At 37.7% G+C, this 14,356-nt stretch overlaps 1 protein-coding gene across 1 annotated transcript in view; it reads right to left on the reverse strand.

Annotated features, from left to right (window-relative positions):
- LOC126252651 (SH3 and multiple ankyrin repeat domains protein 3) overlaps positions 1-14,356 on the reverse strand; it is a 141,476-nt gene that overhangs the window by 90,449 nt on the left and 36,671 nt on the right. The window contains exons 4-5 of the mRNA XM_049953554.1: positions 7,508-7,633; positions 4,437-4,617 (exon numbers count right to left, since the gene is read on the reverse strand). Of these exons, the coding sequence (XP_049809511.1) occupies positions 4,437-4,617; positions 7,508-7,633 (307 nt within the window). The remainder of the gene's footprint in view (positions 1-4,436; positions 4,618-7,507; positions 7,634-14,356) is intronic.

A 14,356-nucleotide genomic window follows, 5' to 3' on the forward strand; every position in this document is an offset into this window, starting at 1 on the left:
TGGTTGTTCATTACAGGTTTCTGTATTGTAGTTGTTCAGTGCTAATTTTTTCCTCTTCAGGCTTCTAAGAAATCCAAGGCCATCCAGTGAGTTCTGTGGTTTTGTGAGGAATTTGCCAGTTGACACAGTTGCAGTGTTTTTTGTGAAAAGGACTGTTTCAAATGTCTTCTGACTGGGGCCACAGGAGAGTGCAGGGTGTTGACTATTTGCACACCCATAAAAGAGTGATATATAAAACAAACAAAAAAAAAACAGACTTTGTTCATGTTGGGAATAAGTGTTCTCATTTGAAGACTCTGTTTCAAAGTGAAGATGTTTCCAGTGATGACTTTTTGTGTTCTAAATTTTTGACAGAATAACAACAAAGATAGTATCTGAACAAGGTGAAGCCTCCCATGGTGCAGATGATGCAGATTTTGCATCAATAGAGGAAGAATTAAATACCCCGAATCAGTCAACTACAGAGGTAGGTGTTAGTCCTGTTAAGAAACCGTGGTCAGTGAATTCGAGTCATAAGCTCTATGCATCAAGAAAGTGCAGAGAAATTACTAAAGATGTGGATGAATACACAACAGCAAAACTGATCACACTCTTCAAAGTAGAAATTCCTTCAGAAGAAAATGAACCAAAGCAATGTTGCACCTCTTACCAGGAATTTTTCACAAATGTCAATTCAGCTGTTGAATATTGTGCATCCTACAGTAAAAAGGTGCAAGTTTAAATATTAATCCAGAGACATTTTCAGAGAAAACAATTGTGAATCACATTCCATCAGTCTCAAAGTACATGGTAGACAAATCAAGAAATGTGAGGTCTGTAAAAGGAGTCTTTGGAAGACCAGATCCCTATTTTAGTCATCCTACAGAAGCAGCTCAAGTACAAATAGTACAATCATTTTATCTGGAAGATAAATGGGACTGTTCTCGCCAGAGTGCCAACAAAAAAGACACTATAACTAAAACAGTTTAAGGACAAGAAGTTGTGAAAGTGAAGAGGTACATGACTTGCAGTATAAAAGAAACTTTTGCAATTTATAAGAGCAACTATACAACTTCACTTATTGGAAGATCAAAATTTTATGCACTATGACCTAAGAGGGTAGTTCCACACCCACCTAGAGATATCTGTTTATATGTGTACTGCACAAATTTTGAACTTTGTGTAGTAACGTTGAAGAATTTAATGCAGCATGTGACATACGACACCTTGGTTGGGCATGTGAAGTCATTAGTAGTCTGTGACGGAAAGCGAGAGACTTGTTTGTTTCAAGAATGTGGTGAATACCTTGGAAAGGGAGGACTGTCTTTACAGACACTTGGTCTGGAAGACGTAGCAGATAACTCTGCAGAAATTACTTAAGCGACATGGCAGGAAAATAAACTAATTAAAAAAACTGTTGCCTTTGACAGTTTCATTGATGAACTTGGTAACACACCAGCATCTGAAGAAATTACAACAACACCACACTGCAGAAGTGAAAGGGTGTGTACAGGCTAAAGAACTTGTTTAGTGCTTCACTGTGATTTTGCTGAGAACTGGTCTGTTATTCTCCCACAATAAGTACAAGTATATCATTGGAGTAATGACCAGGTTTCAATTTTTACAGGGGTGACATATTTTCAAATCAAGACCACAGGTGTTGCAGTTATAAGTGACGACACAGGACATGACTCAGCACATGCTTTGCTAGCTAGGCGCAAAATTCATCAACTGCAAACAGCATCAGAGAAGACCATAATTATTTCTGAAGGTGTCCCTAGTTATTTTAAAAATCGTTACCAGCTGTCTGAATTGAGTAAGTCACCTGGCCGACTGACTGGGTACACAGTGATACTAGTCATGGCAAGGGGCCTTGTGATGGTGTAGGAGGCCTGCTGAAGTACCATGCTACAAAACATAATCTTTCCAGATCAAATACAGCTGCAACTCAAAATGCTGAGGATTTTACGAAAGTCGTGAAATCTTACAGAGCCACAGCCCTCATTCTTTTGTCCAAAGAGGAAATCAAAGAATTCTGTGAGAAGAAAAAAGAAGAATGGTCCAAACAAATTACTCCTGTGAAATGAATTCAGAAGACACATTTTTGGACTCAAAGTGATGGGTGAACTCATATTGCATGCACTTTAAAGGGCAAGAAAGAATAAATTTTGTTTGTTCGGCCAACGCCTCAGAAACAACAGGATAGTATTCAGATTCACAACCTGAGAGGGGGGATGTTTGTGGCGTGTATGTATGACTGTGACTGACAGATTGCAGAGATTATAGACACTAGTTATGAGTTAAACGAAATTGTAGTGAACTTTATGCTATCACATGGACAGCTGCTGGATATAGGTTCCCAGCTGAAGGACAGTAACAACGCCATCAGTGCTCACTTACTGCTCATAAGTTTTTGAAGACTGTAAGTGCTCCAAGGCACGACTGGCTAATTTCAGTACAAAACAGAGTGCACAGAAGTTGTATAAATTGAAACCTTTAGGTCTTTGGATATTTCACTTACATTTTGGAATCATTTAAAATGCTGGAAAAATGAGTCTCTTACTCATCTTTCAAAACTAAAATTATGTTAGATAAGGCTAGGTTTTGATTTTATTAGCCTGTTACATGATAATGTGGTAATAAAACAGGTTTTAAATATGGCAAAAATTTCAATTGTTTATAAAACCTGTTCAACCTGAAAGTGGAAGCTCTCCTTTTCAGGTAATGTAGGACTATATGGTACTAATCAACAGAAAAAAAAAATTAACTTTTCTGGATTGGTATTTCTGAAAAACATTTTTTTCTATAAATTATAAAAATATTCAGAACACTATAGTAAATGAACTTTAATAGGTAAGTCCAAATGGAGGATTTCTTTGTAATCATAAAGCAATTATCTTTCAAAAAAAAAAGGGAACAAAATATCTAGAACTGTTCAAGAGATACAGCATTTTTTCCAAAATTCTCAACTTCAAAATGGTATGCGCAGTGCCACCTTTGGAGGGCTGTATCTCAGAGCAGATTTTTTTTTTTTTTGGAGAAAACAAAAAAAATACATGTTCCTTACTTAGTCCTTCATTTTAACATATGCTAAATTCAGTAACATCCAAGGCTATGAAGGTAAGATTTTTTCCTAGCCTGCCTGAACTGATATGGACTATGCCATACGCAAAATACATTATCAAATTCATTTTAGTCACCACCAAATATTTAAATTCCCATCTTTATGTACCACACATCCAAAAATATAGAATATTCTATACTGCTTCATAACACAGAAAACTATGTTAACACTATTTCCTCTGATGTTATGTGTCTAACAGAATTTATTATAACAATATTATGAAAATCATCTCTGCTATATGGTGAGTAGCAACTTTCCTTTTCATAATATTGTTACATTACATCCTGAATTTTCCACTATTAGAATTTATTATAATATCTGAATCAGCCGCAGAAAGGAATTGTCCTTCTTTCTGAGCATTAATTGATTCAAAATCAAATCCTATGGAACTTCTCTGATTCCTCCAATCATAAAGCTCTGTTCTAAATCCATTAATTGAATTCTTTAATACTACTTCCTATATTCTGCTGTTAAATAAAACATGAAATAGTTATATGCAACACCATTTAGTCTGTAAAACTTAGTTCATTCACCAGAATGCCATTAATGATTAAAAGGCCACTGGAAAAAAACTCCAAACCTACATCATGGAAATTTCAAATGCAAGCACTTGGCAAAGACACAAACATTCTTTTTCTTTCTTTCTTTTTAAATGGCAAACATAAAATTCAGGGTTGCATATGCTGCTGGGCTAAAATATTTGCAAAAGATAGACTTCAAGGGTGAAACAGTTGCTTCAGAAAGAGTAGCGATGGCAATGAATTTAAACCTTCTTGCTCTCAGGTATCACTGACACTATTAAATTCATGAAACAAAACTTAGTTATACCTGCCAAAGTGCCTGTATATAACATAGCAACTTGGACCATAATATAATATCCGTGACAAAGCAAAATGTATTCCTTACTTCACAACATCCGTGAATACACAGGGTTAAGTGCGCATTCTCAAATTAACTGTAACACATTTTCATGGCTCGCAATTAACAATACTACTTAAAATTGTTCTAAGGTACAGAAATTACTAAATGTTTGCTATAATGTTACACCAAGGGTACACCTAATGGCTTTTGGGTGAATATAGTGATTTATATATAATGAGCTAGGAAAATACGTGGGTGTTTTAGGATGAGGAATATAGTACGTAACATGAATCTACTAAGACATGGTTCCTTACCAATCAGTATTATTCTCCAGGTATGTTTTCATACAAATGCTAACTTAATATGCTTACAATATTGGACAAATAAAAATTACAAATTTAGATTATTATATAAAACAGAGCTTAATAAACAGTACTGTATTCTCTGATTTTAGCCACCTCAATGAACATACCTCCAGTTTCTGGGCAGTGAAAGTTGGGATCAAGGCCTTTGGAGCACATCTTAGTGATTTTTTCCACTTGGCCATTTGCAACATAGTCTAACAAACGGCGTAGATTAGCTCGAGTATGTAAAGCTTTTAACTGCTTCTCATCCAGGTTCAACATTTTGTACACACGTCTCTTGTACTTGAGCTGCAAATAATGAAAATTCTTTATTAATGGTTACAACAAAGACACTAAAAGCAGTATCCTGAAAATTGATTACATTCAGTTCACTCTTCTTTAAAAATATATAAGACTAGTTCAAGTTCAATGAATACTGATTTAATTATATAAATATGTTCTTGGGAGGGAAAGGAGACAGCGAAGAATTGATGCTTCAATAGTAGCAACATTTTATAAGAAAAACTGAAACTTTAACCTGCAATGACAAGACATAGCAAGCTGCAGGGGTGTATAACTGTTGACCATCACTCTAGGACCACGTTTCTCAACCTTTTGGTCCTTTGGGACAGCACATTTCAAACTTTCATGACATCCCTACATTTTATTTTTTCCTTAGATGCAAAACAGTAAACACATAAAGTACATACAATACATTTCTCATTATGGAATGACTACGATACACAAATTTTACAAATTTATTACATAGACTCTTGAATAGAAACAATTTTTTATGTTCTAGATATTTTATCTGCAGAAGATTGGAAGACATTAAAAATGTCATGTCACGACATGGCGGCTGAGAAACAATGTTCTAAAAGGCCATGTTTCTTTTCTGATAGGTTACAGTGTTTGTGAGGATAAAAAACAGTGTGGGATTCAAACTAGTCCTTCATCTCAAGCAGTCACTGCTCCTACTGACTCGAAGAATTGCTTGTGAAAGGCACAGTTCTGAATTTGAGTTCTAGTCCAGCCGACAACTATCATGTATAATGAGGAATCATTACACTGTACCCTCCATTACAGAGAAAAAGACTGGAGAGTGTAGGAGAGAGTTGGATGACTAATATGGTGTACCAGTCCATTATATGAAGTAAAGCAGTAGCTGTCCTGAAACTTGTACCTCCATCATTATTTATAGGATTTCAAGGCTTTGCTGCATAGCAGATGCACATAATTTACATGATACCAAATATTTCACAACACATGTTAATTTCTGCATCCAACCAAATGAAAGCTGTTCTCTGCAACTGAAAATAGTGTGATCTTAGGCTTTGGACACGGTATGAAACATTCCTCCATTAAGTGGTTTTCCATAAAGCACGTTAAAATGCTAGATGTTAATCAAACACTGCTGTTGATTCCAAACACATTATTAGGATGAAACTTCCTGGCAGATTAAAACTGTATGCCGGACCAAGACTCGAACTCGGGGCCTTTGCCTCTCGCGAGCAAGTGCTCAGCCAACTGAGCCACCCAAGCACGACTCACACCCCATCCTCACAGCTTTAATTCTGCCAGTACCTCGCCTCCTATCTTCCAAACTTTACAGAAGCTCTCCTGTGAACCTTGCAGAACTAGCACTCCTGAAAGAAAGGCTATTGCGGAGACAAGGCTTAGCCACAGACTAGGGATGTTTCCAGAATGAAAAATTAGGATACTGGCCCGCTATCTACTTTTATAACACAGTTGCTCTCCAGGGAGATAACTCCCCGTGTTCTATTCAACTGCTGATACGTAATCATCAATACAAATGTCAGTTTCAACATATCAGATTTTCCCCCCAATATTGGGAACATTTTAGTTTTCGACCTCTGTATGCTTGATGCTGAGGGTCGCTCACCAATTCCATACTTGTGTCAACTTTCATGTAACACTGGTACACGCATAACTGGAATATCTACCCTGGATTTCTATGAGACAGCACAAATTTGTTCATTTTGATTTATTGATCCATTTTATCAAGGCACCTGAAGATGAAGGTGTCAGTTGAAACCAATAGCACAAATAACTATCATCAGGGAATAGGAACAAAAGAAAAATTTTTTTTTGTCAATGCCATATTTCACTGCTGGTGTTGCAGATATCAGAAAACAGTATCACTCTTGTGATCTGAGGCTTTCCCGGCGAATGTGCTGTATCTAAGGTTCTCGGGTGTCCAGCCGGATCCGATCGTCAAAGTTCCACGATATTTCGGCAAATAACCAACTGCCATCATCAGGTTGTGCTGATGGAAGCACCACCTGATGATGGCGGAACAGTTATTCACTGAAATATTGTGGAACTTCGACGATCGGATCCGACTGGACACCCGAGAACCTTGGATACAGTATCACTCTTATTACTTTATCGCTGTACGTAAGATGCAATGGATGTCATGCTAATATTGACTAAATTTAGTGACTGGGTTGCATAACATGCTTCAGAGATTTTTTTATTTTCATTCAATAGTGTATCAGGTCCACATTTTCCATCCAAAGGCAGCATAGCTACAGGGAAGTATGATGTCCTGTCTAATACATATTTACAATCACATCTCTTCCAGACTCTTTACAGTGACAGAATATCACATTCTGTAGCTTCAAGCATCTAAAAACCTCATCTCACATAGGCAAGTGCACTCGTTGGACAGTTTGTTCACAGACTGACTGTACCACGTCTTCCTGTCTGTGATACGGATTTTCTAGCTAACTATCACAGCTGTATAATTGATGTTTATGAATTCTTGAGACTTTCTTACGTGGTGTATTGTACAAGTGAAGTCATGGCAGTTTGAGTTTTTATTTATTTTTATAGCATAACACTAGTTTTGTATTTACCTATGAAATTATACAGTTCCCAATCATTTTATAATTCTACATACACTTGACAGTTTTCTAAATCTTCAATAGTGATCTGTGGAATATGTGTGTACATAAGCCAAGCTTTCAATTAATACAGTGTTCTTTTGCTTTATTTCTTGAATTATTGCCGCTTTGCCATTTTTGTAGTTAGGTGTGTATGTCATCCTGAATCTGTACAGTTGTTTTCTTATTTTCAGCATCACACGGGATTAGTGTAGACAGCTGCTGTATTATGCAATTAAACTTCAGTGATTCAAATAATGAGAAAAGAAAGGTATAAAGAGGTAGCTACAGACCTCCAGGTAGCCAACAGGTCCATTGAAAGGATAATCAGCAAGACGCCGCTCCTCGTCAAGAAATTTGCCTGCCTTCCCATTCACAGGAGGACAGAAGAGACCATAATTAAAGCTCTCTTTGAGTTCCTGTAATGTGAAACATTCATTCTATTAGAGAAAAGTTCTAGGGTGATATGCTATTGTAATATTTGAAGGATAGGACACTTTCATAAGCTGCCTAGCTCATCTCAAACATTTGCATCACTTCATAGTAAATTACTTTACAGCTTTACAGAAAACAGTATGGGTGTTTTACAGTTTGTTCCTCCAGCTACCTATAAATACTGTGAACAACCTTAATGATTGTTTTTAACTACAGCTTTTGTCAACTATCTTTAACAATTGCACACTTACACATAAAACTACATTAAAATCTTTTCTATGAAATATATTTGGACATGCACATGCTGTAAAGACTCCAAAAACCTGTTTGGTGTTACAGATATTAAGGAAGCGATGGCCATTTAAAAAAATCCTCATGATATTTGTGTATATAACTTTTGGGGAAACTTTTGCTTCAAAATATCAGAATTCTGACATATCATAACATTTATGAATTTATGTGACACAAATCATCTAGTACAGTGTCCCAATGTGAAAAGTGGATAGTCACTTGACGTTGCAATTTAACTTCAGTCCCCAAGAAACAATGAAGGAAAAGTGTTCAGTACTAGGCCAGACTTCTAAAGTAAGCTTTTAGATGCAACATATTATTTCCTTTTTCAAGAAACATGCAACTGAAAAGTAATTACTGCTTTGGAGACATCACATGGCATTTTTAACCTAGTAGATTATGATGCAACATCAAAGCATGGAGCATATTAGGCCTACAAATTCCGTGCAGCTTTATTTTAGCTATTTAAGAAGTTTACTTTCTTTTTGAAACTAACCCTCATGCAAGAACAGAGTGTGATCATACTTGATGACAGGTACAATTTTATTTGTTCCCTATCATTTTATGGTATGGAATAAACTTTCAACTGAGAATGGATTAAATGGATTTAGAAAGCCACTTCTGCACTATTCATCCTCAGTGACCAATGAAACTGAGACAAGGCGCTGCAAAAGTTGAAAGACAAATTTATACCAGGGGAAGTGCTAGCATCTATGGTAAGCTGATGAATTGTGGAGGGAATAAATGTGAAGGAAACAAGACTTGCAGGTTACAGAGGAGAGGCTGTAGTAAATTTGGCAAACTGTAAAAATGCATACTTGTTCCAAGAGTGAGACGTTGAAAGACTAAGATGCTGGATTTATATTTGGGAGGGGGCCACAGTCTGCCTCCATTTTTACTGACTTCGAATGTTACAGCACTGTAACATCTAACTCACAAGTCTGTGTTTGCGACTGGCAATGAGAAAGTGAGTTGTGGCACATAAGATATAGAGTCCATTGAACCAGCTAAAACATCTAGCAATGAGAACTATGGGATCACAGAGTCCAACAGTGACAATGCCAATGTTGTCATATAGCCTAACAGTGATATTGCTAGTGTTGTAACTCTTTTACTTAAAATCCGTCTTTATTGCAATTTTTTTTTATTCATATGACCGGTTTCGGTTCATTCAGAACCATCTTCAGATCTGATATTTCAGTTACAGGAGTAACCCGTCCAAATCCAGCAACTTTCACATGCTACGTCACATGTAGCATGTGAAAGTTGCTGGATTTGGACCGGTTACTCCTGTAACTGAAATATCAGATCTGAAGATGGTTCTGAATGAACCGAAACCGGTCATATGAATTTAAAAAAAAAAAAAATTGCAATCAAGACAGATTTTAAGTAACATTATAAAATCACTGATTCCTGTTATCCCATAAGACATTATGTCTGTTTTTGCAAAAAATGTTGTAACTCTATTTGAGGAAGGAATTATTAATCGATTAGCAAACGTCTGCGTTTCAAATATCAGAAAGATCAAAATGGCAGTCAAGTTTAACAGTTGTTAACAACAGTCTGGTGAAGCGGATAATAAAATGGCCTTGTGTTTGAGGAAGTGAGGTAAATCTGACGTAATAAAACGAAAATTAATTGATCATTGGAAAGCGAATCCGAAATCTTCGCCTTGTGGCTAGTGCTTATCAAGGAAGTAAATGCAACATTGAATACAGATTTAAAGACCAGTCAGCATCAGGCCACGTGGTGTTATGAGAGAACAGACACAAGGCGTACTTGGTTGCTGAAGTATCGCTCTTGAGCAGCCTCGCAATGTAACTGTGTATGCAAAGTCACTACGTTATGGAGATGATCACGGTCGTTACAATTTGACGAAAATGGTAGGGCGGTAGCGGAGTAGGCGGAGCGGGTCCTATATTTCTGCCCTGGTGGTCGTTAATCACATTCCAAACTGCGCCTGTCGCCGCAAACATTACATCCACCTCAATCATCCACGTGCTATATATCAATATGATCCCCTACGGTGTAGCTTGATTACAGGTTTCGTTCCAGTCCCCCGGTTCGTGTAAAGGCCCGAGATTTCAGCTATTTCTACTTTGCTCCGCATGATCCCTGGTAGGGTTACGATCTAGTCAACGGGAAACACGGCACTGCCTATCCTGCCTTAACGGCGAATACCAGCACTTTCCCCTCCATATTTCCATAGTGAACATCACTGAGATTTCGCAACAATGACAACTCTGAGATATTGCTTTTATTTTTGTAACTGGCGATGTTCCGTTATGAGGGATGCACAATTTATTATGGCAGATAAGGACAGGGCCGTACGAGATCATGGCGAGACAGGCCCCCGCCAAAGACTTTCGATTTTGAAAACTTGTGATAAAAGTTACAATGAGAAATCAATTTTTTACAAAATACTGTTTTGAAATGCAAGTTTTTTAAAACATAAGTTCTTATAATCACAACACTAAAACCACAACAAGATTTAACGTAAACAACTGGTGCTGTCGTATCTGCCGCTGTAGCAGTGTCACTTTACTTAACAGTTCTGCTCGATAAATATCGGTAGTCTTCGTGACACTGCGTTATGTTTTCAAGTGCTGCCAGACGCAACCTCCAAACAGTTGCATTGTAGCTGCTAGGTGAAATGTGCCAAGTATTAGGTAATAAAACATTTAACGATGAATTACAATGAAGATATTCCTGGCCCGTCGAGATCAAGTCCAATTCCGACTTCCCGAAGAGTTAGGAAAAAACAAAACAAGGTGTTACATGAGACACAGAGTTACGTTTAATTAGTAACTATTTCATTGTCTTTTGTCTTCTTCTCATTAACTTGAAGAACCACACGTGATATGAAACTACACAAAACTGTAACATCTTATTTGAAGGTGAGTAACAATCGCCGAAAGTGTTGCCCAAATTTATTAATATTTAAGTTAGTAAAATCAGATTTTTCAATCACTTTTTTTTCCCGTGAACACTTATTATGTGCAACTAACAATGTTTTTTCACTCATTGTGGAATACCAACAGTTTTACTTTTGCTAGAGTGCTGAAGGATCGTTAAATTGTGTATGTAGTAGCAGCCAAAGCAAGAGCAGAAAAAAATTTCTATATGTGTCTCAATCATATCATGATAGATTTATAGGTATTTTGACTCTCACAGAAAAAAATCGTAACATAACGTTGCTTTAGATAAGAAATTATCGAATATTATAATAGTTCTGGGCAGATTTAGCTCAGGAAACACTGAGCTTTACCGAGCTGTAAATTATCTAGTACATATGTCACAGGATATTCTTGTGATTAGTTTAGGTAAGAGAAATACTGGTACCCATTCGGTACACGTCCATATGTATGACACGTGTAGAAAATTGCATATTAAACGTAATCAGTATTGTGATTTGGGAAATCCCATGAAACACAACTTATAATAATGGTAGGTACTTATACTGCCCTCGTTCCCCAACCCAAATCGAGAACGTCGTTTTCACTAAAGAGAAAAGACTGTTGGAGAATTATCCGGTCGTGTATTATGTCGGAATCTGTCCTTAGTTACGACTATTTAACTTCGTAGCGGGGTACGACTTATACTAATGCATACTCTGAATTGTCAAAATAAACTACAGTATAACATTTCCAGTGTTGAGATGTCTGTATGAGCACGTTCAGGAAGTCAATATGTTTTTAAAAACTATAATTAAAAAAAAACTGTCGAAACGTACTCTTGGGTGTTCTTCGTGATGAAGACAACAAAGCTGCTGCGAAAGTGATCATTAACGCATAGCGGACTGTATACGGTGCAGTAAGTGGCGTTTGTGTAACCAAACAAGCAAGTCGCCACGGCACCGTTTGATCCGCAATACAGCAGCGTTCTTGGAAGGTAGGCCGACTCCCAAAAGAAAGAAGCCCGTGCTCCATAAACGAGCGTCTCGTGTTAATTTTTTTTTTTAAAAAAGAAGATAGTAAATGCCATCATCTCACTGCGATCACCCATATAATTTTTCAATTGGCTAAACGAGAGGTTTTGAGGAATCACTGAAAATCACTTTTAGAAGTGTATGAGAATTCTGTAATGAATAAGACCCCTGTACCCCATTCCGGGGGAGACGCAACTGCCCCTTCTTGCGGACGCATATGAGGGGGAGGATATTTACGTATCGGTTCGAAAGGATGCCACTTTTAAGCCATGCGTGCGGCGTGCGCGCAGTTTGTAAGCAACTATGGCACAAATTACGACACGGAAGAAACAAGATTTCGCGGAAGAACATTATAAAGATGCTTATGTTCAAACACTCCTTAAGTTACTTATTTCTCATTGATACACATAACAAGAGACGTCGCCATGCTACTACATTGCTGAGGTTTTTTTTTTACCGCAGTTGAAGAAAAAAATATTTTCATGAAGCTATTCAGGAAATTATAATGTAAGCGTATACATCACAACATTTAGAATATTTTAAAGACGATTTCATGATTTTCTATAATGTAAATACTCACTTCCCATAATGATATAAATCTCACAAAGACAGTGTATTCTGGAGAGTTTGTCTTTTTTATCTAATCAGAATAATTGTCAATACATTCTTCCCGAATTGAGAATTAATGCCATTATGTATTAACTTACAGCAAATCATGTCGTGGTTTTGGTTTTCTGCTCCCAGAAGTGAATCTAGTTTTCTTCCGTCTTGGCTACCTCACTCCAGTAATGGACATCACACTAGATTTTATAAGTGAGGGCAAGTGTTTTTTGGCGGTGCAGATTTTTTTCCACAGAGTGTCATCCATTCTTTTCATAGCTTGCTTGAGATATTGCAGCCATATATTCTGACTCAGCACTGTCTGCCTCCTACTCAATATCTGAATTAAGATTACTCTCTGAAATGTTATTTTTGCTCTCAGACTAATTATTTTTCTCTTATTCGTTTGCACAATGATCTACATAGGATGACATGACTTTATCATTTTCGAATCTGCAATGCATTCCCACAGTTCTGTGGCTGAAGTCGCTGCGTTATCACAAGCGCAGGGTGTTTTTCACACAGGCACGAGAAGACACACCTCTGCTCAAACAGACAATATGTGAAACTGGGGAACTCACGCGTTGTTACAAGGAGGTCTGAAAGTTAGGCGAGCGGGTGCTGGAACAGTCGTACTATTTGACCGGGCTTTCAGTTTCTGCCGAGTGGGAACTTGAGCGAGACGCTTATGGAGGAGGAAGGAAAGCAAAAACGATGGAGGGGATATGTAATTTGCTTGACCCTCCAGCCAGCACTTTCACTTCTCCCGAGTTTTATTTGGTACGATATGCTGTGTAAGCAAAATGTATTCAAAATAAAGCTTCCCTTGCTGAACAACAATATTACGGGAGTCGCTGTGTTATAAGCAGTTGTACTGTGTTCATCCACGTTGAAACCTCACGTACACAAACGCATGCTCTGCCACTGATCATCGCTGCACAGGCATCTGGTGTTGCAAGACCACTGGAAGTAGGCCTCGCTTTTGTTTTAGGTATTTAGTTGTTAATCTAGAGCGGATGTGTTTGGCCAAAGCTAGGACATCGTTTTGTAAGTCACAGTGCTATACGTTTAAAACATAATTTTTGTACAGTGTAAGACCTCAAACAGCCTGTTTTGTTGTGCTTGCCGTATGGACTTTTTGTTCACACGCGTGGGGTAAAATATACCCCACTGTAGCTTTGACACATTGGTAGTATTGTTATATAAACTGTAGTACTTTGACCTCCCGCCTACCTTACGACTACAGTGTGTAAACTTTTAGATGGCAGACCTCTCCCTAGTCCTGAATCGGTAGAAGTCGGTAAACGTCGGGAGGCTTCGGTAGGCAACGCAGTTTCTACTGCTGCCAACATTACGTAGCTGACTGTGTTGTACAAGGTAGCCATTGTCGTCTGCTTCGTTATTGTTTTGCGCTGTACTTTTCTGCATGTTTTTATTGTGCAGTTGTGCTAAACATTATCAAAATGAGTGAAGAGGCAGTTGCTGGCCCATCTCGGGAGTCGCCAACAATCCATACCGGTAGGCCTACGGTTAGAAGGAAACCAGTAGTTTCATTGCAATCGGATGAATGGTTTGTGAGTGCATAGTAGACAAACATACATACATTCACTTTTATATATATAAATTTTAATGTACACGACGATTTCAGTTTCGTTTACGAGCAACATTTAAAGCGAGTTTTACTTCTAAGCCTTTCGTCTGCTTTCGTGTAAGCATGACGTGCAATTTGTAGTGCCAGCACTGCAACTGTTAGGCGTGTGTCGTCTAGCGACTGGGTGAAAAATACCCACGTGTGTGATAATGTAGCCAGTGTACTTTGGGAATAGACTGCAGGTTCGAACACGATGAAGTCATGGCATCCCATGCAAAACATTTTGTAAACAAAAAA

The sequence above is a fragment of the Schistocerca nitens genome, chromosome 4, assembly GCF_023898315.1.
Source record: "Schistocerca nitens isolate TAMUIC-IGC-003100 chromosome 4, iqSchNite1.1, whole genome shotgun sequence".
Taxonomy (NCBI): domain Eukaryota; kingdom Metazoa; phylum Arthropoda; class Insecta; order Orthoptera; family Acrididae; genus Schistocerca; species Schistocerca nitens.